Below are 25,654 nucleotides of genomic sequence, written 5' to 3'. Positions count from 1 at the left end.
CAGTTTTTAAGACTGGCATTACTTCCCTGAGATGTTTTTACAGCCGTGAGAAATCCCTACCTAATGCCTAGTCATCTCAGCTATTTAACTGAAACAAAAAATGTCATAGGAGTAAATCACAACAAGCATGTTGAAGTGCCCCAGGTGCATCTCACACTCCTAGCAAACACCAGCTGATGCTTCCTGCCTCCCCCAAAGAATATAGTCTTCCTTGAAACACTCGTTTGGGTGTTCTGGAGGTTTTTTAGCCCAAGAAGAGAAACTGCGTAATCTTGGCAGAGCTTTTTTTTATATTTGAAAGACTAAATCCACCTTTCAGTGAAAACTAAGCCTCTGAGATCAAGTTGATCTTAGTAAGCAAGGAACAGAGAATTAATCATAAGATCAAGTGAACTTTTGAGAAGACATTTAGGAGAGTTTCAACAACTCTGAAAGAATGAGGAAGATGAGTGGGAATGGAAGCATTTTAAAGGGAAAGGGTATCAAATTAACCAACAGGGCAAATAACACTGACAGAAAAGTGGCTGGATGGTGGGAACTAGGAGACCTCTTGGAGACTTTCAACCTTCAATACCTCCAGTTGCAATTCATCAGCATACCCTACTAGATTTTACCTCCTCTCACTCAGTTTCATAAGGAATCGAGTGTTTTCAGGGGCTGGGTGGTTGCAGAGGCAGTGTAAACTATTGCCTGAGCAATGTTCAGCTGGTAAATTAATGTTCCAGTTAATTTGCAAAACTGATTTGGTAGCTGAAATAACTCAGGGCTTTGATAGTGAAATCATTTTTGTGAAATTAACTTTTTTTTTTTCTCATGAGAGGAATGAAGCCCCACGGCAGAGTTTCTCTGGCTTTGCCAGAGAAAAAAGAGAGAGCACTTTTTTCTCAGTGCTTTTCTCTGAATAGGGAGTGGTCTCTGTGGTGTCCAGGGATGAGGTACATCTCAGTTCCCCTCTCTTCCTCTTAACCTGTGGGGCCCACACAGGTGCTTGGTGCAAGGAGGAAAACAGAATCACCCCTCCTGTTGCCTGGTTCTGATTATCTTGCCTTGCTGTGCCTTGAGGGCCTTCCTTTGGGGCAGCTGTATTTGTTGTGCATCTGCAATAGTTACAGTGGTGAGTCTGAGCATACAACTGGGGATTTTCTTATTTATACCAATGCAGCAGACAGTTGTAACACAGTCAGTGTATAATGGTATCATGGTTCAACCCCACCCAGCAGCCGAGTCGCGCAAAGCCACTTGTTCACGCCCCTACCCATGGGATTGGGAAGAGAATTGGGAGGGTAAAAGCCAGGAAACTTGTGGGCTGAGGACAGTTTAGTAGGGAAAGTAAAAGCCGTGTACACAAACAAAGCAAAACAAGGAATTTTATCACCACTTCCTGTGGGCAGGCAGGTGTTCAGCCATCTCCAGGAGAGCAGGGCTCCATCACGTGCAGTGACTGCTTGGGAAGACAAGCACCATCACTCTAAACATCCCTGCTTTCTTCCTTCTTCCCCCCACTTTATATGCTTAGTATGATGTCATGTGGTCTGAAATATCCCTTTGGTCTGTTTGGGTCACCAGTCTCACATATGTTTTTTCCCTCTTTTCTATGCACACCCAGTCTAATCCTCAGTATGGCAGTACAAAAAGCAGAAAAGTCCTTGGCTCTCTGTGAGCCCTTCTCAGCAGCAACAAAAACATCTTTATATTATAAACACTGTGTTCAGCATAAATCCAAAACATACCCCCATACCAGCCACTGTGAAGAAAATTACTCCAGCCAAAAATGACACAAATGGAGATACCAAGCCTGGTGTAAAGGGAGTACAGTGTTGTTTTGTTTTTTATCCATGTGAATTGCTGAGTAGTTTGGTAGTTGCCATGGGCAGGACAATTTCTGAGCATCTTTAGGCATCCCATCCCTTGGAAGATTTACCAGTTTCACTGACATTATTGCTAATTGAAAGAAAAATTTAACCTCATTACTTCCTGACTTTAATATCATAACTTCATTACTTGGTCCAGTGATCTCTAAATAATTAGAGATGAAAACAACAATGGCAGACATTTATCTCTAACTGGGGATTAACTGGACAACACCTGCTCCTGACCTATGCACTCTGCCGTGTAGTTAGGGCAGCAGGACAGAGTTAAATGATCTCCTTTATTTCAGAACAAGCCAGTCTACAAGACTACAATCCAAACAGTCTTCGTAATTACATATTACTGACAAATGCCAGCTGGATAATATTCAGGTTAATTTATATCACTGCCTTACCAATACTTTAGTGCTTTCTGTTCATCTGCAGAGGCAGTGGTACTGAGCCCAGAGGTTTCTGCATCTGTTTTGGAAATGTCTCAAAGGTGATTCAGGAATGCAAGAGCGATCTTCAGATGGATTAAAATGTTAGGACTCTATTGCAGTGAAAAACATGGCACTAACAATTTTATTTGGAAATAATGGTTCATGACCAAAAATGGCCAGCTAGGATCCTAATGGCATTTTTACACATAAAGAAATTGTATATAATTTTGCAAGCTTTGTACTTGCTAAAGTTTCATCTCTCCATTGAAAATAGTCATTTGCATAATATTTTCAATCTGAAAATGATATGAGCAAAAGGGGGAGGGAGGAATTTAGAAGAAGGAAATTGTTGTTCCCCTAATGCTTCTAGAGCAACTTCTCAACCCATGAAGACCTCCATAAGAGATATTCTCTCAGATCTGTTCTCTGAATGAAACTTTTGACATTTCATCGCCTAATCACCACCTTTACCACTTCTTGATGAATGGCTCCAGCTGTGCCACTGTTTTGGATTGGATGTGACACTTGCATCTCTCTTGAGTTGCTTTCTTGCGGTTTGCACCTGTATGTTGGCAGTTTGGTTGCAAACTAAATTAGTAATGTGAAACTGAGAGGAACCTGTAATAACCACATGGTTCTTTTCCAAATACATATTCAGTCATCTTAGTTATCCTTTGTCCTTGAAGGTGGTACTAATATCCAGATTAACTACATATGGATATATTCTCTCCTTCTGTTCTCTCTAATACTTTTAGTTTAATTAAATGGATTCTTTTAAAATTTTCTCGATGTACATGGTAACTGATCTCCTACTTGTCAACCTATGACAAGATTTCCTGCTGTGGGTTCTGAACATTGTCATACAAGCTCATACCTGAAGTTATTTTTATTAACTACAAAAGTAAATATTTTTTTATGGCTTCTCTTTATTCTAGCTCTCAATGTTCTATGCAAACTGTAGCTAAAAATCTCCAGGGGAGAAGAAAATTAAGATTTGAATAGTTGGTGAGAACTGCTTGTTTTAGCTATTGTGATATCCTCAGCTTTTGCTGTCCTCTCAGCAAGTAAATGAGTTAGCTGCTGAGCTGTTGAAAGTCCTGTAGAGAAAATTACAATGTGAAAATATTATCTGGACTTGCAGTTTTTTTCTGTCCCACAGACTCGTCCAGCTTTTTTTGCTGCCAAAAGGAAACAACTGCTGCTCCCAGGTGCAACAACAGGGTCACTTGCTCAGCTGCACTGACACCTCAAGTAAATCTCTTGAAGTTGCAGAATTTCATTTGGGGGTATAGTTATGAATTCAACCCCAGGATGGGCCCCACAGCCCCTTGTGGAGGTGCTAAAGGACTCTGTATTCTGTTCCAATTCTTGTGGAAAGCTGTGAAGTAAATGGGACACATGTACACACTGTGGATATAGTAGGAGAGGCTGTATTTTCACTGTGTGAGCAGAAATGTGCACCTGGTCATCTGGTGAAGAGCAGGCTGTGGGGATGGAAAATATGGTGACAGATTAGGTGCACTGGCACTGTGCTTCTCATTTCTGGACTGCACATTTCTACAGCATCCCTCAGGTTAGAGGACTGGGAAGCCACCTGAAAGCGAGTAGAGCTTGAACTACTTGGGAACATCACCTCTTTGCTTTTTGTTTCCCAAGTGACATGTGAAAGTTGGGAAGGCTTTACACTTCTGAAATTATTTTGTCTTTCAAAAAATATCAGGATTTCTCTTTCCACCTATGTTCCTGTGTAGGTATCAGGGTAAACAATTCAGGCCTGCGATTTTGAGGGTCTCCACCACTTTTCATGTCCCTGCTTTCACTTCCACCTGAAGTGCTACGCAGTGGTTTCTTGGATCTACAAACAGCAGATCACAGCACCATAACCTGTGGTCACAGTCTCAGCTCTTAACATTTTTTGTCATAGCTGCAGTGATTTGAGTAATTTTGTTACTGGTATTAAAACTGCAAAGCAATTTGTATGTTAAAACAGGTAAATGGCATTTTTTTATTGTTTGCCTACATAGGCACTGTAGTTACAGTGAGTGTTTTTGTGGCCCCGCCAGCAAAGACTGGTGTTTTCCCTGAGCTACAGCAGCAGCTGCAAGGCAAGGTTTTAAGGAAAATCTTGGAACAGACGAACATTTCCATGTCATTATCCTGTTAAAACTAGAAGATGTGAAAGCTGTTTTTATTTAAATGGGTATTTTTCAGATCCCACAAACATACCTGTTACATATGTGACACTGCATAATTGCTGAGTCCCAACTGTACGTAGGCACATACCAGGCCCGTTCACATCTAGTTTACTGTGGGAGAAAATTCTTGCATGCCAGCAGGCAGGCCAGGACGAGCTCCAGCAAGTCACCAGTTCCAAGCAGGTAGGCAAATAGCAGCGTTTTGCATCTGTTTGTAGTCACAGACCAACACAGAAGCTGGCTGGAACTGTCTTTCCTTCTTGTAGAAGACAAGAAAGTTAGTTGTGAGGGGCTGATTAACAAGAAGCTGTTTTTACTTCTGTGCCTCGATACAGTTTTTGAGATTAATTTCCCTCAATGTCAATGCATGTGGCAAAAAGCAGCTCTATGAATGTCAAAAATCTTGACCTTTCCTGTGTTCCTCACCTAATTTAAATCTTTAGAAGTCAGTGGAAATACACTATGGCAGGGTCTGGTGGTACTCTGCTGTTCCTGAAAATGCTTTAATGTAGTAACTGGCAGAGCAGTTAATCTGTGGAGATCTACGTCCTTGCCCTGACCAAGGCCAGAACAAATTGGCACAGTGAAACCTGTCAATGAGCAGCTATGCAATCTTGTCCTAAGGAAATTACTCAGTTTCTCTGCACGTTAGTGCTTGGTATCTCTGAACAGAAAGATTTATATGTCCCTACCTTTTTCCTTCCTAAAGGATGGTAAACAGGTGCTTTAAGGTCTGTCTGTGTTAACTTCTGCTCAGAAGAGGTTTGGATTTTAAGTGTTTTAAATCTATGAACCAAATTCTAAATTTCACTCTGGCAAAGGGGAAGAAAAGAGGCTGGAGGTGTCCTGTTGTCCCATCCAGCCAGAATGAACCACTTGCAATGTAACTGCTTGCCAACCTTGTGGCTGTGAGCTGCAGCTGATCATGCAGATTACACCTGGCAGTTTTTCTAATCCTAAATATCTCTTTTGGTTGTTTTTCTTTTTTTAGCTGAAACAAAGATCTGCTTCAAGTACTACCATGGGGTGAGTGGGGCACTGCGAGCCACGACTCCAAGTGTGACAGTGAAAAATAACACAGCTCCTGTAAGTTATGCTGACATTTTTTTCATGCATGTTCTGTTGTCATTGTGCTATGCCGTGCTTTCCCTGCCTGTTTTATATATCTTTATATCAAAATTGAACATCATATTTGTTCTTCATTGTGTTGTGGTACAGAGAAATGGGTAGTCTTTCCATGAAGATGTGGGTTTGTATGCCAAGAGAATGTAGATTCAGCTCTGAATCTGTCACTGGTAACCTCTCTGGTCTGGGGCAAGGCCTACATCCTACCTGTATCCTCTTCTGTAAAGTCGTCTTCTCTCTCCTGGGTGCTGTGAGATTTGGGTGATACCATTAGAGACTTTGGGATCTTTGGACAGTAAATACAGTGGGTGTCCAGAAAGAAAAAAGATTTTCCTCTTTTAAAGTGTTTTTTTTCAAAATGAGCATTTTCACAGCAGTGCCTCTGAGTTCCAGGAACAAGCACACTGTGACATGCCCACATCAGTGGTAAGAAATGGGCATTTGGGATCTGATCTATCAAAGGACTGAACATCATTTTTGACAGATTTAGGCTTCACTGAGAGCAATTTTGATTTGCTAGATCCTAGCAAAGCTCTCTGGCTTAGATAGCTCTAAAAAACTATATATCTTGTCTGGTATTGGGAAATTTTCTCACCCTGAGAGTGAAACATCTTTTAGAAGCCCACAGAGAGACTTGATGACCTCCAAAGCTTGTCTGGCTTTGCTACAGTGTTTCGCTGCCTGCCGGGCTTGGCAGAGACCTGCGTGAGATGAGGAGTTGTATTCCAAGCAGCATAAGAAAAAGACTCATTCAGACATTGATTAGTCTGGAAGATGGGTTCAGAAAAGAACAGGAGAGAACTGTCTTACCTGTGGATATATATAGGTTTCAGTGGACATTACTGAAGCTTAATTTTTTAGCACTTTTTTTTTTTAAGTGGTATTTGGTTGTGTTGCTTTTGTTGTTGTTGCTTTTTTGTGTGTGGGTGGGTTTTAAATTGGTTTTTTTCCCCAGTCCAAACTTAATATTTCTAGAAAGGCTGAAGAGTCTCCCATGCTGTGTGTTGGATATATCTTATTCCACCAGAGCCAGAAAGGATTCATTTTTTCACCCTTGAGCCTTTTGGTGGTTTCTCTTTGCCTTCTTTTGATGCACAGTATAGCTGCAAATAGATGCTGGATAGGGGTTGCTGGCACATTCTTTAGGACTAAAAGGCATTCATGTCTCATTGCGCCTTTCTGATCTGCCTATAGTGAAGCCATTCATCAGTTTTAGAGCCTGAAGAGTTTCCTTCAGCTGTCTTCAGAAGAACATTAGGATGTGTCTTTGGATATCTTCATTGTGAGGGATGCTGAAAAGTTCTTTTCAGCCTGTAGTGAGTCATGTCTTGTTACCCCAGGACTTGTTGCTGATTTCCCAGTTGTTGTAATTTGGTGGGATAATGTCTGTCATTGATTTAGTCCCTGTCTTCTCTGAAAAGTAAGCCAGCCAGCCAAGTTGATAGCTACCAGTAGGCTGAGAGATTAGAATTTGTTTTTGCATTATTCCCATCCATATCTTATGGATGAGTTGGAGCCAACTGCACAAATTTTTCAGGTCTAATACGGAAGGGTTACTCTTTCATTATTAAGTATCCGCGGTATGTATGAAATTAGTAGAAGAATGTCTGAGGACCTGTGCCTTTGTAATATGCAAATAGGTAATCTCTCCAAGTTCTTCAGCTGAGACATTTACATACATATTTATGGGGAAATAAAACAGTCATTCACTTTCAGCCAAGGCAGGACTTGTGTTTAAAAGAAAATCCTCTTCATGCAGTACTCATGGTCTCCATAGAAATCGGGTGAGGACTGCCTATTATGCCCCTTATTTGAGTATACTGTACACAACTAAAAACGAAAATATGATTAAAAGTGGTATCAGATAATGGTTTTCTGTTTGAGGACAGAAGCAGTGTCCTTGGAAATAGCATTCTTTTTCTGTAATCTTCTAATTTTTCCTGCCTTTCTGGGTTTCAAAATAGCCTGTGTGGGTTTTTTGTAAACCAGAGAAGCCAGCAGTGTTGTAGGTGCAGCATCGTTTTGTCTGTTGTTTTCTTCTTCTTTGTTTTGCTGCATGACTTATTTGGTTCATTGTAAGGCAAATACTAAGTGAAGACAACAGAAGCAATGGAATGGCAGCAAATGTTATGCAGTATGAACTTGGATGGACCCCTCAGTATGAGTGCAAAGAGGAGGAAAAGGTGCTATAGATTTGAAAACTCCTTCAGAGTTTGGAGAAAAATACTGGGCCAACTCTTGCTTGTGTGAAGGCTTTCAGCTAAGTGTGCTCCTCCAAATTCCAGTCCCAGCTGTCACCATCAGATGGCTTTCTCCATCTGTCTCTCTGCAGTACACGTCCAACCTTTATTACTGAAGTATTTCAATGTTTTATTGCATCCTGTACCATTGGCAAGTGATGTTACTCCCACTGCACATGTGGGGAAGGGGATAACAAGGGATCTGCTCAGCCTTCCTCTTTTCTTGGTTCTTGAGGGCCTCTGCACTAGCTGATGCTGGGGGTTGGATGTTACCATGCAAACTGCAGACATTATCTATAGAACTGCGAACACTCACCTTTGACTGTGATTTCACTATTTTGTGCAATCAGATAAGGGCCGTGACAGTCTAGCACCATGCCTGTAGCTCACCTGAGGTCCCTGACACTTCTTACCATAGTGAGACTTGACACACAGGGCCCGTCTTGATGGAAGGGGATGCATCAAATTCCTCAGTTGTTTTCATTTCTCCAGTGGTTCAGAGCACTGCCCCAGGGTGCCAGGCATGGCATTTCTTACAGTACCAACAAAAGCTGTGATTTTCTGACTGCTGTGGCCTTGGTGGAGAGAGGGCGTCTGCTGCTCAGAGGAAGCTTTCTTCAGATCCTGGAACAGCTTTCAGCACATCCCACATGTGTTTGTGCTTAGAAATTTACCTTCTATTGCAGCCAGTAGGAGTTTCAGCAGTGGCTGACGGGCCTACGTGTGTTAGAAAAAATAGTTTTACAGGGAGATAATCTCATTAGGGATCCTACTGTGGGGGTCGAAGCTGAAGTTTTTTTGAAACCAAAGAGAGTTTTGCCATTGTAGTGACAGTGTCATAAGTTCACTGACTCTTAGGCTGTCAGTAGGGGGACAGAGGGAAGGAGGATTTGTGTTTTTGACATAAGCAAACCTTTTTGTTTGGCACAGCTTATGAAAAAAGATCTAGAGCAGGTGTCCTTTGAGAAGCAGCATTTGGGGACAGGTCATCTTCTGGGGACAGTATTTTTTACTGCTAGCACTAACTCATCTGCAGCTGATACCAGAGCCACCCAAGGGGGTTCTATACAAGCCTCCGAGCACGTGGCAGCTTCTGCATCAGGGGCAGCAGCTGGCATACTGGATGCTTGGTGTGTGTAGTCCCACTACGATCTGTGAGACAGAAACAGTGGCATGAAAGCTCCAGAGGTTCAATCAGCTGAGGTTCTTTGTATCTAATACACAGTGAGTGAATGCTCCCAATTTAGTGAAGACATTTGTCCTGAGGCTAAAGCATTGATTCTCCACTTACTGCCTTTTAATTGTGATGTATCCAATTTATCCTTTTAGACTATCAGCTCTTAGGGAAAAAGGTTCTTCTTACTTCTGCATGCTGTTCTCATGCCAGTTTTATTTTTACTGCAAGAAAACCTTGTTCAGGTTAAATCATTTTTATATTAACAAGACAACACTTCCCTATAGCTAGAATTAATTGCTGTAATCTGTATTCCTTTCTAAACCAATGTCTGTTGTAAAGTTGCATCAGTGGTGACAATATTATGAATAAATGAAGAGTAACAAATCCAGGAATATTCCAGATGTTGTGAAAATGTTCTTTTCTACTGAGAAAACTGTTTGCTCATCCATACCATGGCAATGTTTATGCTTTAGTAGTATAAATCCCTGTGCAGAAGCAACACCACTTTCCACTAGTGCAGAAAAAAAGGAGTCAGCCAGGATGTTCCTTTTCTTTCTTCCCAGAATTGCGGGTGCTCTTTTTTACTGTCATTACCCCCAGGCCTATCTACTGCCCCAAATTCACATTTAAGCTTCTGCCGTGTATGAACCGGCCAAAGTGCACAGCCCTTCATTCCCAGATATTTAAGCTTGATGATTCACAGGCAATAAAATGTGACAGGGCTTTTCACCAACAAATGAACTGCAGGGCATCCTAATCAGCAGGCAAGGCAGCTCTAATAACTGGGTTACAGTGTAAGGGGATAAACTCAAATGGAGCAGAACATTCACAAGACAAGAAATGTGAGATGCTACTCAGCCTAAAGCACCACTGGTGTTATACAAAGACATCCAACTTACACAGCAGCTATTTTTCCCCTTTGGAAGCGGGATTCCTTTCAACTGCCAGTTAAAGACCGTCTCAGCAGTACATGAACTAGAATAGCAACTGCTTACAGCCCCCAGCATGACTACTTCCAGCTTCTTTTCCCTTTTCAATTGCAGCAAACTGCAGTCAGACAGATGGGGGGGGGGGGGGGGATTTGTTGTTGTTTTAAGTTGTGGTGTTAGGACCCTGCTGGTTATCACTGTTTTCAGATACATTTAGCATTGTGGGGAAAGCTGTGTAAATTGGAGCTGATTATTGAAAGACCTTCTCTCTGTTGTGTTTGTGTGGAAGTGCTGCATCAGCTGGGTTTCCCACAGCAGAAATTACTGCTTGATAAGCTGCTGCTATTTGGTGGTGACTGATCATTCCTGAGAACTTCCTGCCGTAAATATTTGCGTTACTTACTGTCACGTCAGAGCGTGGGCTGCTGAGGAGTATTTGATAATGAAGGATTCTGCTTTGTTTCCATGCATGTGCTGCAAGATGGGATTTTATGAAATTGTGCATCTACAAGCAGTTGTATCTCTCATTCTGTTGGAAGGCTGGATTTTAAAATCTCACCTGTGCTCTTCTTTTTTTACTTTATGTCTGATTCTGTGATAAGTGAGTTTTAAAACTGTTCATGTTTCTAGGACATTGCTATGGAACAAATGTAACTATCTGATTTGGAGGGTGTTGGTATAATTATGCTTCAACAGACAGCAGATAAAGAGGGAACAGAATCTTCTAGTGGTTTCTGCACTGTTCAGCAATTGAGGTTAAAAAAAACAGTTTATGGAAAACACAACATGAGGCTGCTGCAATTAATCACAGCAAAGAATGTCAGCCAAGTACATCTTTAACGAGTGTAAGTGGTGTACCTTGAAAGGCTCAGGGTTTCCAGGGAGTAAAGCAGCGCTTCTCTGGAAGCTATAGGTATGCTTAGGTGACTGAGTATTTTTCAAAAATGAGCAAGAGAATCCCCCTTCGTTATCTTGAGCTGAGAAGTAGCCAGAGCTCCCCCAGCTGCAGCTACCTTCCAATACAAGGCAAGGAGCAGCATTTTTAGTACCACCAATGTTCTGTATGTGTCTCCCCCTCTTACCTGCAAAAGTAAGTCATTCAGGAATGAAAAAAAATGAACCCAAAATGAGAGGGGGAAATGCCTGGAAATACTCACTCAGCTGGAAAGCAGCAGTCAAATAAAAAGTTCTCTTTGCCAGCATATTGTCCCTTTCCAATGTAAAAGGGCACCTAGCAGAAAATACATATGCTAAGAAACAATTGCTGAAAGAGAGTGGATTCCCTGATTAACCATTTGAGGTGAATAATTCTGAAAAAAGTAGCTGATCCATAAACTGTGGAAGGAAAGTGGCCTGTATGGCTTTCTCATCTGTTGGAAGTACCTCCCCATTTTGGGTTGTCCCTGATGCAGGATTTCTTTCACAACAGCAGCAGTGCTGTCCACACCCTGTCTGCATATGTGCTCATACATTGCCACTAGTGTAGGCTAACATCGTGACTGGTCTAACATGAAGACACGGGCCTTTAAATTCTAAGAAATTATTGCACTGACTGGGGAGTTGTTTTAGCATTTGAACAGACAGTTCCTTGGCTTTCCATAGGCATTCAAGGAGCAATTTTGTCATTTGTGTGCAAAAGAACATTATGGTGTGTGGAGTTAGGAAGCTGTCATAGCTGACAGAAGCTGATCAGAGAGGTTTAGTAGTACCTCTTAGAAGGGAATCAACAAAGATTTGATGTACATAGGGAACACTAGCACTTTCATGTTCAGTCCTGTCTGCACTCATTGTATACTTGCTTTGAAATATTCTAGAGAAGGGATACACTAGCCATTTCAGTGGCTACAGCTAACATGCATTCAGAGGGAAGCAGAGCTTTCCTGGCAGAATCTGACCTCACTAGCTGCATAATATAAGGAAAAGATTTGTGATATCAGAACAACCCTCAGCGTGCTTCTTACATATGAAAAATGTCATTAATTCTTTTTTTTTCACTTCCATGTTGTTTCATTATAAATCCACAGCAGTGTTTTACTGTGGTCATAGTGGTTTTAATTTGGTCATATTCAGTTCATGTTCAAGTATACTTACTCCCAGAAGCAGCCTCTTAATACTTGCACAGTTGAGCCCTTAGTTCATGTAATTACATTTTTGGTTATGCTTTTCTATATCCTAATTATCACTGATTCAAAGAATTTGAAGGTTAATGACACGTCCAAATTAATTCTTATTGCCACCTCAGTAACACAAGCTCTTTTTCAGTATCCAGTTATGTAAAGTCTATTGTATTTACACTGCAATTACCCTGTCATGTAGCAAGCAGTTCATTTATATGAATTAGTGGAGCTGGAAAGCGTAACCAGGATGTAATTGGTCCTCTGACTGCAGTATAAATATAGTCACTATGTTATAAATAATAACCTTTTTCTTCCTTTTATTTTCCCTACTCTCATTTTAAATAGGGATGGTTGAGATTTTCTTTAAATATTAAGAAAACTCATTTGTAATGAAGGTCTCTTCTGAGTGCAGTTTAATAATACTTGCTTTTACATTTCTGCTTTAGTAAAAATGTGGAGCATGTGCTGGAACTTCACTAATTACTGGAAATGTTTAATTATTTTCCTTCAAATTGGCAGTATCTTTCAAAAGAGAATAGAACTGGCAAATAGGATCACTTGCATTTTCATTATGACAAATTTCAGATGTGTCAGTGGCTAAAGTAAGAAATGATCCAGGTCCATGCTCCTGGTGGCTTTTTTCTCCATGTTGTTACCGACTTTTCAGCTTGGTGTGGTTGAAACTCCTAATTCTATTCATTCATAGATTTACACCCTTTTTGAGCGGTAAGTGCTCATAATTTATTATCTAACAAGCACAGACAGAGCAGGGGAGGTGCAAACAATTTTCTTTGTGAATATTGATTTCCTGAGCAGCAGCCCATAACTCTCAAGATGCAGGTATGTGTGTTTTTATTGTTCCACCCCAGGAGGAATGTCTCTGCTTTCCAGCACACAGCTGTTTGCATATTTAAATGTTATTTAATTTTGCAGTCTTCATAATTTCCTGGTTCATCCATATGAAAGACAGATTATTTGATCATCTTAATGGAATTGCAAACACAAGTACCTAAAATTAGCCTTGGCATCAAAAATCAGAATGGACTGGAAAAAACTATGCAACAAATGCTCCCAAAATACTTTTCAGTGTTTTTACTACCCAAATCCACCTGCATATTTCACACAGATCTTCAAGAAGTGCATGTCTAGGAGAGAAGGGGAAGAGCCTCTTATATGGTTGCTGTGGGATGTGGGGCAGCAGGTGAGCAGGGATCAGTGCTGCGCCTCTCTGGAATGCGATGCTTGTCAGTGAGGAGGGCTGGCCATGCTGCCTTGAAACAATCACCATGGAGTGCTGTGTCAAGCAGCGACTCTGCACATATTGCTGCCTTGACAGCCAGTGCCCTTTTGCATCCTGTGCTGAATCCAGGTAGTATATGAGAGCATGGAGGAACTAGGCCTTTATATCAAATGTATCCCTGGCAGAGTACCAGGCGCTTGGAGCAGGGAAAGGCTGTGTGCCTGTACCGGCAGGACGGCTGGGGCAGGTGTACTGTTCAGTGCACTGAAGAGTGGAATGATCTGAAGTGGAAGTTGTGGAGGTCCTTACACTGTTGTCTTTAGTCCTCTTTTACCACTGCAGGCATGCTTAAATTCATAGTAGCTTCACGCATGATGTGTTGCCGTAGACAAACCTGCAATGGATTTAAACAGGAAAGAGGTGACAAGAAAAAGCTGGCATCTTTTAAATTATTAAGTAAAATAATTCTGCAAGTGTTCATCCATCAGACTTTTTCCTATTGTGGTAGTCCAAATGTACAATTCTGCAGATTTAAAGCAGAGAAGGACAGAACAAAAACCAGGGTTAATGCTACGATTTGCAGGTTCCGTTTAATTGTTGTCTATTTCTTTCCCTCTCATGGACTCTACCTAAGCAGCTCTAATTGTGGAGCTGCTGAGCCATCCGGAAGTATCACTGGCCACAACCTAGTCTTCACTGTGCAGATCAGTTGCACCAATTTTGGCCTTCTCCCTACTGCCCTAATTTCTTTGTACGTGTGGTTTCAAGGAAAATGCTTGGGTCAAATTTAACCTCACTGGGCATCTGATACTGTATGAACTTCTAAGTGTTGATTTAGAATGGTTTCATTAGCAGACTTGCAATACTACAGAGAGGTGAAGTGAAGAAATAAAAAGTATGACAGGTGGGAACTGGAGTGATTTTATTTCAGCAACACCAAGAAGACCATTACACAAGCCATTTATTTGTTAATGGGTTCAATAAGAGTCTGCTTTTGGAATGCTTTTGGAATGTCTCTTGTTACAGTCCCATAATAGCCATAGTAATATCTGCACATCATATTGCTCTCCTCTGTGGTTTAGTAAATTATGGAGAGATCAGCAACTGTTCAGCACACTGCATTGGTGTAATCATCCTTGCTTTGGCCTTTTACATTCTTAGATACTCTCTCCTGCATCTGGTCAGATTAATGAAAAACAATGCAGGTCCTGACATTACACAGTGGGTCTGAGGGCAGATATTTTAGTTTTTGAGGGGGAAAGGAAAGAAGGATTTAAACCTTCGGAGTACTTCAGAGCTGAGTGTGATAGAGTGCTGAATGAAGGAATGAAGCACCTCCTGCTTCCTCTCTTCTAGAAATTACTTGCTGTGATAGGGCATGAATCTGATTGTGGGTGAGCACCAGATAAATTACCAGGAGTAGCATAGACTACATGACACAGCTTTCCAGTGTATTTTAGTTCAAAAGTTGCAAAAAGATTTTGCTCTGATGTTGCTTTACAAAATGGATTCTTTCTACCCTTTTTCCCTGCATTTGCCAGTTTGATTTGTTACTGCCAATTTTGTGCACATTGATTTTAATCTCACTGGGTGCACTAGAGGCCTGCTGATGAATTTCAAAAGACAACATTGGGTTCTACCCATTCTTTATGTGTGTTTGACTATTATTTAGTGAAAACACTATTTATACTTGGAACAATCTTAATTTAAAAATAAAAATACACTTTTCATTCAGAAAAAAAAAGGAACAGGAATGTTGCCAGGGTGAATCCAGTATCCAGCTAGTCCAACACCGAAGACCTTGGAAGCTATAAGAATCCTGTGGTGCATGGGCATGAAATCCTCTAGGTCAAATTTGGTGTGTCTGCAGTACTGCCTGATGGGTCATAATGAGGAAAAGACCAGGGTTTGATGTTCTGTGTTCCATTTTCTTTCCAGGACTGCTTATCCACATCATGACTTGCCCTAATGTTTTCACTAGCTGTCCTTTCCTGCTCTACACTGGACCCTCATGGAGAGGCAGTTGTTGAAAAAGTTTGTGTCCCTGTTGTGAGTGGGAGGCTTGATGACTGCAAGTCATTGCAGCAGGGAAATAATTTTGAGCTTGTCATTTGTAAGCTTTCTGAGTTCCCCCACAGGATCAAATTTTTCCCTTTAAGTAGACCTTACAAGTAAAAAAACCAGCTTTGCTTTCTTCAGTTTTTGTATTTACCTTTGTTCAATTTTATTGTCTTCTCCCATGTTCCAGGATTAGCAAAGATGGAGAGAAGAAGCTGTTGATCTCTCCTATCTCTGTATCCATTAGCACTGCTTACAGCTTTACCATGTTTCCTTTTATTGAAGTTCTTCATGGTACTTAGATGCATGTGCATCGGGTGACATGTGATTCTGATCTGCATCTTCTCTTGGACAATTTTTAATGCAAAATTAAATTCCTGTTGAAGGCATAAGCAGACATTTTTCAGAATCTCTTACAATTTCTGCTACTCATAAGTTGAATATATTTGTGTGTTTATATAGAAATATGGGGAGAAGAAATGTTGAGTGTGGATAACAACCTCATGATTTTGTGTAGAATTGCAGCTGAGGTATAGAATCATAGGATTGTTTAGGTTGGAAAAGACCTCCAAGATCATCAACTCCAACCTCTGACTGATCACCTTGTCAACTAGACCATAGCACTAAGTGCCAAGTACACTAGTTTCTTGAACACCTTCAGTGATAGTGACTCTACCACCTACCTGGGTATCCCATTCCAATGCTTGAAAACCCCTTCCTTGAAGAAATTGTTCCTGATGTCCAACCTCAACCTCCCCTGCTGCATCTTGAGGCTATACCTCACTTGCCACAACCTCCTTGCAGGTAGTTGTAGAGAGCAATGAGGCCACTGCTGTGCCTCCTTTTCTCCAGGCTAAACAACCCCAGCTCCCTCAGCTGCTCCTAGAGGATTTACCCTCCAGATCATTCACCAGCTTTGTTGCCCTTCTCTGGGCTTCCTCCAGCACATCAATATCTTACTCTAAGTGAGGCACACAGAACTGAACAAAGTACTTGAGATGCAGCCTCACCTGAGCCAAATAAAGACAGACAATCACAGCCCTGGTCCTGCCGGCCTCACTATTTTTGATCCGGGCCAGGATGCCATTGGTCTGCTTGGCTGCCTAGGCACACACTAGATTATTTTTCGCTGCTCTCAGCCAGTACTCCCAGGTCCTTTTCTGCCAGGCAGCTTTGCAGCCACACTGTCCCCAGTCTGTAGCACTGCCTAGGGTTGTTGTGACCCAAGTGTAACACATGTCACTTGGCTGTATTGAACCTCCTAGAGTTGGCCTCAATCCAGCCTGTCCAGATTCCAGTGCAGAGCCTTTCTACCCTCCAGCAGATCAACACTCCTGCCTAACTTAATGTCATCTGCAAACTGAGGGGGCACTCAATCCCCTTGTCCAGATCATCAATAAAGATGTTAAACAGGACGTGCCCGAATAACGCCACTAGTGACCAGGGAGTAATTGGATGTGGCTCCATTCACCACAACTCTCTGGGCCCGGACATCCAACCAGTTTTTAACCCAGCATAGAGTGCACCTGTCCATGCCATAGGCCAACAGCCTCTCCAGGACAATGCTGTGGGAGATAGTATCAAAGGCTTTACTTCTGTCTTCTGGGGTAGAAGACCTTTGAAACAGGAATGGGGTTAATTAGCTAAGAAATCTGAATCAGCTGGGATGAGATGTATCAATTGCTGTATCTACTGGCCTCCATGACCCCAGTGTCTGGTTTAAGCCTAGCTGGAAGTAAAGCACAATGCAGTCACTCAGTTAAGCCGCCCCCTTCTCCACCCACCCCGATGGAACAGGGAAGAGAATCAAAGTTAAACTGGTATGTTGAGATAAGAACAGTTTAATAATTGAAAAAAAATTAAAATACAGTAATAATGTTAAATGATTATGATTATGATAATAATAATAGTAAAGGGGAAAACAGGTGATGTACAATAGAATTTCTCACCTCTTGCTGACTGATGCCAGACTCCCTTTCCCAAACCCAGATCAACTTTCCTAATAAGTAACCCTCCAGTTTATATACTGGGCATGATGTTCCATGGTAATCTCTTGGAATATCCCTTTGGACAGTTCGGATCACCTGTCCCAGATGTGCTTCCTCACAGTTTCTTTTGTGAACCTCCTCACCAGAACAGCATGAGATAAGGAAAAAAAAAAATCCTTGACTTGGGATAAAAACAACTAACAAAAGCCAAAACATCGGTGTGTTATCAAAAACATCGGTGTGTTATCAATACCATCTCATACCAAATCCAAAACACAGCACCTCTAACAGCTACTGTGAAGTTAACTCTACCCTAACTGAAACCAGGACACCCAGGAAGTAATTTCCAGTCATGTTTCTGGGAGGACATTGTGCTTTCATCAAGACAAGAACCCCGTGTTCTGGTTATCGTTACAATTATGCTGACACCTTTTCAAGACTGTCTGACTTACTGTACGAATTCTAATTGTTCAGATTCTAATTTCTTAATGATGACCCATCTTTAGTACCTGCAATTTAAGCTATTTTTGCCCTTTTTAAATGTTTTGTTCAGCTCTGTTATATAGCACTTGACCATTGGTCACCTTTATATTTACACCTCAGATGTGGGTGGCAGTGTTTTACTTCTTGGGTATGTGCTAAGAATTAATGTTTTTCGAAAGGGTTAAAAATTCTCAAACAAAAGTTGTTGTCGTAGACTTTAATCTGCTATTAATTCCTATTAGCTGATGAGACAAAGCAGAAGACTTAATAGTAAGTATTAGCTATGCTGAAAAGCAGAGTGGTCAGGTTTCTGACTGACATGTCCATTCAGGGGAATTGGCATACTAAGCCATGCTAATTAGTTTAGAACAAAGAAGAAATGACTCATGTTCAAGAAGGAATGCAAATATTAGCTGAGAAACAGCTGTTTGTGTGGATAAACCTTCTTAAGATGTTGAATAAATTTTATAAGATATACAGGGAAAAACACGAACTCACTGCTCATCCAAAGCAATGAATAAAATTCCCAAATGGCTCTTTAAGAGCTTGCAATGAATTAGGCAAAATAAGCAGATGGAGGTGGGACAGTGAAGGAACTTGTTTTGTAAAATTCTTATGATAACTTTTGTAACAATAGAAAAATAGGACATCAGGAAAACATGGTTAAACAGCAGAATTATTGTCCTATGGTTTTATTTTTTAAATATCTGTGATGTTTGTAAAACAATGTTAGCATGTCAAAGGCTCATCTCATTTCTTGAAGATGGTCTTTTTGTTTAATGGTATTAACTACTCTGTCTAAAACATACCGCCAAGTGAAAAGGTAAGAGGAAAGCTAATCTGCAGGGAGAGATGTTAACAAAGGTGTGGCTATGGGCTTTAAATCTATTGGTGTAGGTTTAAATTAACCTGAAAGCCAGATCCACTGAAGTAATAGAGATCTTTCTGCCTATTCAGTGTACTACTGGGTGAACTACTGCACAAATATAGGCTAGATGCAAGTTATTTACATTGTGTTTCTCTGTGTGGGTATTTTAAATTACTTACTGCTATAAGGCGTGTCACTGTGGACAGGCTGCTTTGGAGCCTAATGCAGAGTTGAGTTAAATTGGTTTTGGTGGTTGTTTTGGTTGTAGGTTTTTGTCTTCTTTCAGAAAAGAGCATGGGGCCTTAGCTGTGGTTTCTGTCTGAAGTCTCATGCACTGACCAAGCTGCCTGTGTTCTGTGTTGCAGTCAGATCTGTAGCCTGCAGGTTTTCAGATGGGAGGGAAATGTTTAGGACGCACAGATGTGAAATAAGCTGAACATGTAAGTTGTGAATTTGCTGTGCAAAAGCAAAGTACAATTTTACTTTTACAATTTTACATAAAAAGCTTTGATGCATAGTTGAGAATACTGATAAATTCTTGGGTAGGTGTACAGATTATAAAGTCTCTGAACCACCCACAAATGTAACACAGATTTTAGTGGAATCACATATTCCTAAGCTAAAGGATGCTGTGTTCCTTCTGGCCAGCTGGAAAGCTGGCACGGTGGGAGGAAAGCTGGGAGATAGGTACAAGACCTCTTATTGTGTCCACACAGCTGTATCACAAGTATCTGAATACAAGCCAAGATATTAACTTAAAATGAGATGGGCAGCTGTGTGCCCAGTCTCTCACTCAGCAATTTTCAGCAAATTTAAGCAGTTCTCATGCACCAACATGCCTGTTTTCAAGCACTGCATGGATTTCTTTACATCAGAGCAGCAGCCAGACATGAAGAGGGAAAGAAGGAGGTAATAGAATTTGTTGAAGCCACATCTGTAGCCTGCACTGAACTTGTGTGTAGCTCTGCAGTTTCATATCTTCTACACCTGATAGATGCCAGCAATTTAGTCCTGATTGGATATTCAGTAACCAAGGACTTTATAGCAGCCAGAGTAATAGAGAAAAAAATTTAGTTTTCTTGCAATATCTTCATTTTGTTTTCTTGTCTGCTTTCCTTAGTCCTGGAAAGAGGGGCAGGGAGGAAGATCTGGGGAGAGAAGAACATTAGTGTAGTCTGGCAATGCATAATCCTTTATAAAAATAGCCAGTATTTAAGATCTCTTCTGAAATAACTCATGCCCTCAGGTAACCTAAAATCAGCAGACATGACTGAGGAAATGACTATGAGGTGAAATTGCACACATTTATAACTGGTGGATTTGTAGGTCATTTTGAATGTTTGTGGATAACCTGCAATAACTTGCAGGTCATTTCAGCAGAAATACCCTAATTAGGTGATAGAGAAGAGCAAGTGGTGACTGAAAGCCAGAAGGTTTTTCAGCATCCCAAGAGACACCAGTGCCTGCAGGTATCTGCCCTGTTTAGTGTGCATGGATGTCCATGTGCACATGCATGCAAGCCCTATCATGATCATGCTATCCTTTGTTTTATCGATATGTTGAGTACATCTTGGATTGCCTGTACTTCACACAAAACCTGGGTGATCCAAAAATACATTTATAATGTTGCATGGGGAAAAAGTTATGATGGGAGAGAGCTAAAAAAAGAAAGAAGCATTAAAATTTATATATCAAGAGGCAGACTTTATGCTTCACAGTTATCTTTTATGTTTGCATTTCCTGATTTCTTGGACCTTGACAAGATAATCATGTACCCTTAACATAGTTTTGTTGATAGAATAAAGTTATAACATTGCACACTTTTTAAAATAATTTTTCCAATAACTATTACTCAGACCTCTTTTGTTCTCAGGCTGTCTTATGAGTAGAGAAATTGATGTAGGTCAGTATGTTATATATCAGCAGAAGTGCATAAGAATATTTCCTTAATAGAATTGTGAGCCCTTTGTTCATTTTTCATCCTTGAATCTCTTGAAAAACATTTTTCTTTTCCATTAAATATCTGGGTCTTTTTTTCCCTGGCTAGCTAGCTGAGTTCTCAGGCAAGCTTGTTTCCATCTCTACTGAAAGCATGCAGCACCTCCCCACTCAATATCTCCACTTTAGAAGAAGGCTTAAATTCTTAAATCTGTAAAGTCTGATGGAAAGCAACTAAATTGTTTTTACATGCTTCCCTTTTTAACTAGACAAGTTTGATTTTTATTTTCACTGAGGCAGCTTTTTGCCTTTACACCTATGTGGTAGGACTTTGTGGTGAGCCTAAGTATAAATCGCATTCATTAGACCACGTGTTGATATTCTTAGCAAAGGACAACCGTTCATGATACCTAACTAACCCATGGTAATTATTAAACTTCAGTTCACGAAATGCATAATGGACTATATCTCAGATACCAACACATTTGTAACTTTTTTCTGTCAGACTGCATCTGTACTAGGACTGTGATTTCGGAGGTGAAATGTTTGAGGGCAACCCAGGGCTGTTACTGTACACATTAGTCAGTTGTGTGGGAATATTTAAAATGTAATACCAGAAGAGTCTGGACGTGCCACTGTTGTCAGGAAACCCTGGTTTTTAAAGCAGCCTGTTTATTTCTCTTATTTTTTCCCATAGGATCTCACTTACCTTTGTCATAGGCAAGTTTGGAAGCTGCTGCTGTCAGTTTTGAGTTCTAACAAAGCGATTGTGATAATGGTTAGGGTATTGGGATTTTTCTGGTGTTTGGCTTGGGTGTTTTGAGATGTATCTGAATGGGAGGAAGGGAATTTTTTTTAGGATGTAAAGATCTGGAATTTTAGAAATTATTTCTTGCTTTCCTTATAGCATCCTCCACTGCTTTTTCCTTTGTTTTCCACTTTTGTTCTATACACCCTTGCCTTTTTTCCTCTCTTCTGGTTCCCAGTTTTTTCTTTTCTAGTAAATTTCTTTCAGTTTTTTGTGGCTTCTTCCTTTCAAGGTTTTGAAGAGCTTCTGGATTAGGAGAGGTTTAGACTGCCTGAAAAGCATGCTGAGGGCTGACCACAACCAGCCTTTAGGACCACTTCGCTGCCTCTCAGATAGGCAGGTGATGACTGTGTGAGCCTCACTGTGGAGTGGTCAGAGCTGGCAGGAGTGCCCAGGCATGTGAGGCATCTCCTCACTTGCTCTGGAGCTGAGCTGTGGCTGTGTCAGGCGTATCTTGCGGGTCTGCTCTAGTTAATGATTTCCCTGAAATGACAGCACTCCTGCATTTAGTTGACACTACTTTCCCCTCCTATTGTATTTAATGACTTTATGTTCAGAAGACTTGCATCCAGTATGCACCAAGCCAAATCCTTCACAAGGCTTTTGGCGGTGACCAAATTGCTGCAATTAATTAATCTCATACTGGAGATCAGATTTTGTAAAAGCTGCTTCTCCCCAGAAGTCTTTCCTATACTTCAGGTTTGCTTAGTGCCCTGCCACACTCATTTTCAGAATGAGTCTGGCCTCTGTTTTCTTCATCCTTCAGATTGGAATTTACATACAGGGAATGGCAGAGGTAGAGCTGGATTTATTTATCCAGTCCTAAGGGAATTCTTAGGTGGAATGTTAATGATTGCTTTAACTACCCAATGGGATATTGTAGGGAAGGAGGCAGGCTCTACTCCCAGCACAGGTTGAAGTAATACCAGGTTGTGGACACAAGTTGCAGCAAGAGATATTCTTATTAGGCTTCAGGAATATCTTTTGTCTCAAGAGGTATCATGGTTTGAAAGCAAAACAAGTGAGAGGCTTCAAGTCAGAAATACAATGTAATAGGAAGAAATGAAAAAAAAAGGTAAAATAAAATAAATGCAATAATACAAAAGACCACTGACAGAGTCAGAATAAAACCTGAGCAGGATAATGGAAGCAGTCCAGATGAGGTGGTCTTCCTGAAGCAGTGATCCCGTAGAAAGGTCTGGTAGCTCTGGTCCTCTGGGAATGCAGTAGGTAAGGGCAGCTTGTACTGTCCCAAACCCCAGATTACATCCAGGTGAGAATGCCTGGTTCCTCCCCCTTGGGCGGAGCATCTCACAATGGGATGATGAGTCATGCAGGGGGTCCTTGATGGCCCATTAAACAGAGATAGCTCCCGGAGGGAGTTATCTGTGAGTCATGGGCAAGGCATTTGATGGGCCATTAACAGAAGATAATGGCCCAGAGGGAGGGGTTCTGGGAAAACACTGCCCCACCTGGATTCAACAGTTCATGAAGATGGTGATAGAATACTTTGTGCACATCCTATGCTATAACCCCGGACAAGAGGGTAGTCAAACATTAGAATGGGCTGCCCAGAGAGCTTGTGGGATCTCCATCCTGGAAGGTATTCAAAGCAGAACTGGACAGGGCCCAGAGTAGCTTGCTCTAAGTTGGACCCATTCTGACTGAAGGGTCAGGTAACTTCAGGAGATCGCTTCCAACATTGTTTATTCCATGGCAGTGTGATTACAATCAGTATTCTCACAAACCCACTTCACTGGAGAAGGCTGTTGACTTTTTAAAGCCTTTTTCTAGAAAGCAGCAACCTAAGAAAAACAAAACATCGAGTGCTGTAGGCAGCAGAAGCCAGTTGGAAAACAAAGGCTATTTTTAAATAGAAAGGATTCAGATAAAACAACCACAAAATCAGACAAATAGCAAAACAAGCAAACAGACAATAAATCAAACCCATGGGTGTGGTAAGGTGAGATAAGCAGTTTCTGCTGAGTCTAATGGATCTGCTAAAAGGAGAAACATTGAGTGTGAATGAGGCTGCATTAACTGACTGTAGGTACTATAAAAGCAGATTTCCTTTTTCTTCTCAGCTTTATCCTTTCTGTGGCATCCTAACTTGAAAAATGATCTGTGTAGTATAATGTTTTGTTAGGAATTCAGCAAGATCGAGGGACATCTGAAGTAGCACAGCTATTTCTCTACTTTTAAATTCAGACTATAAATCTACAGTTACCTCATTTCTGCCCAAAGTAGGACCCAAGGCTGAAAGTAAAGTGTCTGTAACTCGCTTCTGGAAATAATGGTATTCATAGTTGAACTGGTATTTGAGGCATTCATTTAGAAGAATTGGCATTGTTCACTGCCTAGCTGCTTCTTTTATGGTGCAAAGGGTCATTTGACTCGGTTCCCTTGTCCAGATGCTTTGACAGCATGACTAATGCTCCAAGCCCTTCTTCAAACACAGCTTAGCTGAAAGATACGGTTTTCTCACTCAGGTGTCAGCATTACTCATCTGTGCACTCATCCCATCCAAACCATGGTAGAAGAGTGAGGAGTTTCTGAAGCTGTAGTGAAGGCAGCTGCTGTCTAATAGTTTCCTGCCTTCCAAAGACACCATGGAAGTGTCAGTGTTTCTGCTATACATCCCCTATGTTTTGGTGACTGCTCATTTCATAGGCAGAGAGAAAAGGTGTTGGCAGAAATTTTTTAATTCTCTAGACAAACAAAGTGTTTTCATGAAAAGTCTGAATTTGAAGTCTGTGGGGAAAATTTTATACAGAATTACAAGATCCAATCAGTGTCCAATAGGCCTCTTCATCTGTCAATGGCAAATTTCCCAGTTATTGCAGTGGCTTGCAAGGGTACTGCTTAGGTGTTCCAGGGAGGATAATATTTACAAGCAGTTCTTGCTGTCAGAGTGCTTAAGCACATTAATAGTCTATGTATGGACCTGTCAGATTTACAGGGCCAATCCTGTTCTGCATTAGGCAGCTGCCTGGTGTAAATCTGATCATAACACCAGATTTTCTTAGAGGTTTTTTTTCTGGATGATGGTAACACTGGAAAGCACAAAGCTGTTTAGCAACCACAAGGAGCCATCTTCCCTGCTAACTAAACCCGAGTTTGTTTTGAACATCTGGCCTGTAAATGCTGTCATGCTTTGGACCACTTTACCCTTGCTGAGAGACCTAAGGCTCACAGGGTCATTGGCACCAAATAGCCTGCAGTCTCAGAGCCAGTGTGGGGGCATTTGGTCGGATGTGCTGCAGAAAACAATCCTTCCCGAAGTTTGATAAGTATAAGTGAAGTATCTGCTGCTTAGATGTAGTCCAGCCCTCAACCCAGAAACAGCAACCCAAACCCTACCGCATGTATGTGTGATCATCTTTCAGTATCTGAAAATTTAAGACTATTTAAATGAAGTTTCAAAGAGTGAAGGAAGATCAGAATCTCCAATCAAAGCTTTTCCTCTGCTGCCAAAGGATAACTAAAGTTCATAAGGCAGAGCTGTTGAAACATTTAAAAAGCTGAATTTAATAAATTTTTGGAAGAAAAAGATACTGGACTCTGTGGGAGGTACTGATTTCTTGCCTCAGTCCTTGATTTTGTTTTAATTGGAAGTGTTTGCTCTTAACATCCTTATTTGAGATTCTGGTTATGCTCAGAATAATATTCTGAAAGAGCATTCTACACACATAGGATTGGTTGGGGAATATGAAATAGGTTCATGTCAACATGGAAGCCTCCATATATTTGGTATGTACTTTCACTGGATGTCCTTTTGTTGTAAGCCTGTTGACAGTTGCGTTCTAGAGGACATCACTGATGCACTTAACTAAGCATCAGGGTTTTTTCCCAGTATTTTAGTTTGGCTGCCACAGTTTATAATCAACTATCTGGTGAAACAATTAATAACATTTTCCATGGGGGAAAAATGTTTACTCACTTTCTTGTGACCTATTTAAGGTCCTGTTTTTCTAGGACAAGAGTTTTTGGAATGAAAACTTCTTTCTTCTGGGAATAAATAAAGTAATCAATAAACACTGCTGCAGGGTTCGGTAAAAGGTGTGTTCTGCAGAGAGAGGACAACTGTCATATGCCCACAAAAGGCAGATTCTCCACTTAATTAGGGAATGGCATTGAGAAAGTCGTGTATTACAAGGCTAGAAATGCTGCTGCCCGCATCACATGGGCAAGCCTCTGT

General features: G+C 41.0%; 1 protein-coding gene across 5 annotated transcripts in view; it reads left to right on the top strand.

Annotated features, from left to right (window-relative positions):
- HECW1 (HECT, C2 and WW domain containing E3 ubiquitin protein ligase 1) overlaps positions 1-25,654 on the top strand; it is a 254,102-nt gene that overhangs the window by 128,358 nt on the left and 100,090 nt on the right. For all 5 annotated transcript variants that reach the window (XM_066190748.1, XM_066190729.1, XM_066190720.1 and 2 more), the window contains one exon: positions 5,477-5,571. In XM_066190748.1, coding sequence (XP_066046845.1) covers positions 5,477-5,571 — 95 coding nt within the window. The remainder of the gene's footprint in view (positions 1-5,476; positions 5,572-25,654) is intronic.

This window comes from Chamaea fasciata, unplaced genomic scaffold (assembly GCF_029207755.1).
Source record: "Chamaea fasciata isolate MVZ Bird 193981 ecotype frontalis unplaced genomic scaffold, bChaFas1.0.hap1 SCAF_1, whole genome shotgun sequence".
In the NCBI taxonomy this organism is placed as follows: Eukaryota; Metazoa; Chordata; class Aves; order Passeriformes; family Sylviidae; genus Chamaea; species Chamaea fasciata.
This window is presented reverse-complemented; position numbering and strand designations above follow the sequence as displayed.